This window comes from Rhagoletis zephyria, unplaced genomic scaffold (assembly GCF_001687245.7).
Source record: "Rhagoletis zephyria isolate East Lansing unplaced genomic scaffold, Rhagoletis_zephyria_1.1 Rzeph_scaffold_01507, whole genome shotgun sequence".
Classification (NCBI taxonomy): domain Eukaryota; kingdom Metazoa; phylum Arthropoda; class Insecta; order Diptera; family Tephritidae; genus Rhagoletis; species Rhagoletis zephyria.
In genome coordinates this window covers 116,432-119,660 of record NW_016158591.1, presented here as the reverse complement: position 1 = coordinate 119,660, position 3,229 = coordinate 116,432, and the positions used below count along the sequence as shown (strand labels likewise).

General features: G+C 34.9%; 1 protein-coding gene across 1 annotated transcript in view; it reads right to left on the bottom strand.

Annotated features, from left to right (window-relative positions):
• Nucleotides 1-2,375: 2,375 nt before the first annotated feature.
• LOC108364249 (serine/threonine-protein phosphatase 6 regulatory ankyrin repeat subunit B-like) overlaps nt 2,376-3,229 on the bottom strand; it is a gene marked incomplete at its 3' end in the record, with an annotated part of 8,856 nt that continues 8,002 nt past the window's right edge. The window contains exon 2 of the mRNA XM_017617851.1: nt 2,376-3,108. Within this exon, the coding sequence (XP_017473340.1) occupies nt 2,376-3,108 (733 nt within the window). The remainder of the gene's footprint in view (nt 3,109-3,229) is intronic.

Here is a 3,229-nt window from a genome sequence, read left to right as displayed (position 1 = left end):
TTGCTTCATCTAGAATTAAGATTGGTGCATTTTTTAAGATAGCTCTTGCAATGGCAATACGCTGCCTTTGCCCGCCACTCATTTTGACTCCTCTTTCGCCTACAATGGAGTTATATCCATCAGTCATTTGCATGATGTCTTCGTGGATTTTTGCTTTTTTACATGCTTTGACAACTTCATCAAAACTCGCATCGTATTTTGCAAATTGCAAATTTTCCAAAACAGTTCTATGAAACATAGTGATGTCTTGTGGTATTACAGATATGTTTGCCCGCAGAGATTCTTGCGTAACATTTGTAATGTTTTGACCATCAATAAGAATTTGTCCACTGCGTACATCGAAATACCTGAGTAAGCATTTAATTATGGTTGTCTTTCCTGCACCAGAAATACCTACTATTCCCACTTTCTGACCAGCTTTGATGTGTAAATTAAAATTATGCAACACATCAGTTTGATTGTATGCAAAGCACACATTATCAAACTTAATTTCTCCACGTACATTTATAAGCAAGCCTGCATCTTTCTTATCCTCAACGTCATAACTATAATTAATAAATGAAAATGACACTTTCATTGATGCAATTGCGGGGTTAATGTTAAATAACAAGTTTGATAAAAATGAGTCCAAATCGCCATGTATATTGAGCGTAGTCATTGCAATAAAAGCAAAACCACCTGCAGTAATTTGCCCACTTTGATACAGATAAACTAGCAAATAGATTTGCACTATATTCATTATCATTACCATAGCTGTGTCAGCGTTATCCACCCAATAAGCGTCAAACTTGAGAAGTTTTTTAGTGGAGTTTTGCAAACGCAGCAATGCGGGAGTTAGTTTCAATTTAAACTCTGTCCACGTATTTCCAATGATTTTTATGCTAAATATATTTGCTATTGAATCATTTATAATTCCTGAAGCTTCCTGTTTTGCAGAAGTATACTTTTCCTGTAGCATCATTTGTCTTTTTAGCAGAAAGGCTATTACTGGTGTGTAAATTATTATAAATATGAGCATTACTATAGCCGATAGCACATTAACCTTGAGTAGAAATACTATGCTTATAGCAATAGTTGCTATATTATGTATAGCGTAATAGCAGTAGGTTATCATATTAGACAAGTTGTCTCGAAAGTCCGTAATCTTGTTTGATATTTCACCTGATAAGTGAGAATCAAACCAGTGTAACGAATGACCAAGTGTTCTTGTATACATGCTAGTGATAGATTCAATAAATATTGTGGGTTTATATCTTATGTTTAACAAACGGGTAATGAAAAACGTTCCATGGTGCATTAGCTTGCAAAAGATAAATAACACAATTAATGTTGAAACATCAGAATTCATCTGAATTGCATCTATTATTTCTTTTATGCTGTAGTCAACAGCAATCCTCCAAACAGATGCAAGTACTTGTAATATAAATAGTGCAAAGAAGTACACCTTGTATTTTATAACAAGGGATTTGAGAAAAGTTAGAAATTCACTCATTTTTCGACACTTTAGTTTTAATTATAGCCCAAAGAAAGGACAATGGCACGATTATTGTATTGCAACGTTTACGGAAATGTAATTGTAAATAAAGTCTATGGATGATAAGTTAGGAAAGGTAGCTTGAATCAAAGTATAAGAATGAGATCAGGACATAGCATTGCTATAAGAGAGTTCACTAAATTCGATATTCAAATTATTGTTACAAACTTTGCAGAAGCAAATTGGCTGAAACCAGCTTCGACGTTTGAAGCTTATTTGCAAGAACAAAAACTTGGTGAACGTATTGTTTGGGTTGCTTTTTATAATAATGAATTTGCTGGATATATAACACTAAAATGGAAGTCTTCTTATCCATCTTTCAAAAATCAAAATATCCCAGAAGTTATGGATTTTAACATACTGCCATCTATGAGAAATAAAGGTATCGGATCAGCATTGCTTGAAGTAGCAGAAAAGGAGGCAGCTAAAAGAAATTATACTGTTGGCTTAGGTGTTGGTCTTTATGCTGATTATGGGGTTGCTCAAAAACTGTATATAAAACGAGGTTATATACCGGATGGGTTAGGGGTGACATACAAATATCAGTGTGTTAAGCCTGGTACAAAAGTTGATCTTGATGATGATCTAGTATTATGGTTTACAAAAAAATTAAGATAGATGAAAGCAGAAAGTTAAGAATTCATTTTAAACAGTAACCCTTGACTTAATCCAGTTATACAGCCTACTTATTTTTCTACCTTGTCCAAACATACCAGAATCATTCTTATAAAAGGTTTCAAGAATCAGCTTAACTGAACCTATGGCAGAGGAAAATATAGGACTCTTATCATATTCCCCATCAAGGCCGTTGATTGATGTTGGGCATCCAATTCTAGCCTGCCTGTTGAGCACATGGCCTGCGATTTCTTTCATGCTTGCTAGTTGGCTACTGCCTCCTGTAATTACTATCTTATTAACTGGATCTTTTTGACTATTGAGCTGTTCTTTTACAATTTCGAGTATTTCTTCTACTCTTGGCCTGATGATGTTAATGAGCTCAGATTTTAGTACCTGGATTGGCTCGTCATTTTCATTGCTCTGCACAGTAATGCGTTCATTTTCATCTATAGAAGTTACAATAGTACTGCCATAAAGTATTTTAATACGTTCTGCGTTTTCTATGCTTGTACATAATCCATAAGCGATATCTCTAGTAATGTGAACTCCACCAATAGGGATGCTTTTTGCATATACTAACTTTCCCATTTTAAAAACTCCAATCGCAGTGTACCCGCCACCTATGTCAATAATCGCAGTGCCAAGTTCTTTTTCATCTTCACTCAGGCAAGCCAGTCCAGCAGAATATGAAGATGTTATACAACCAGCCATGCTCAGTCCTTCACTGTTTGCTATGCAACTTTCAATATTAGTCAATGCAGGACGAGATGCTGTGACAACATTAACATCAGCGGATAGTCTTTTCCCATACAGTCCTCTTACCTCTCTTATGTCAACCATATCATCCAAATGATACCTTAGTGGAATATTGTGAATAATGACGTTCTCCTCAATGTATTTTTCAAACGTTTGGAAGATTACACGCTTTATATCTCGATCAGAGATTTGATGATTTGCTGCAATGATTTCATTATAAACATTAAAGGACGAAACGTTACACCCTCCAATATTAACATATACTTGATCTATGGTTTCTTCTGACATTTGCTCTGCTAAGTTCATAGTTGATGAGATGGA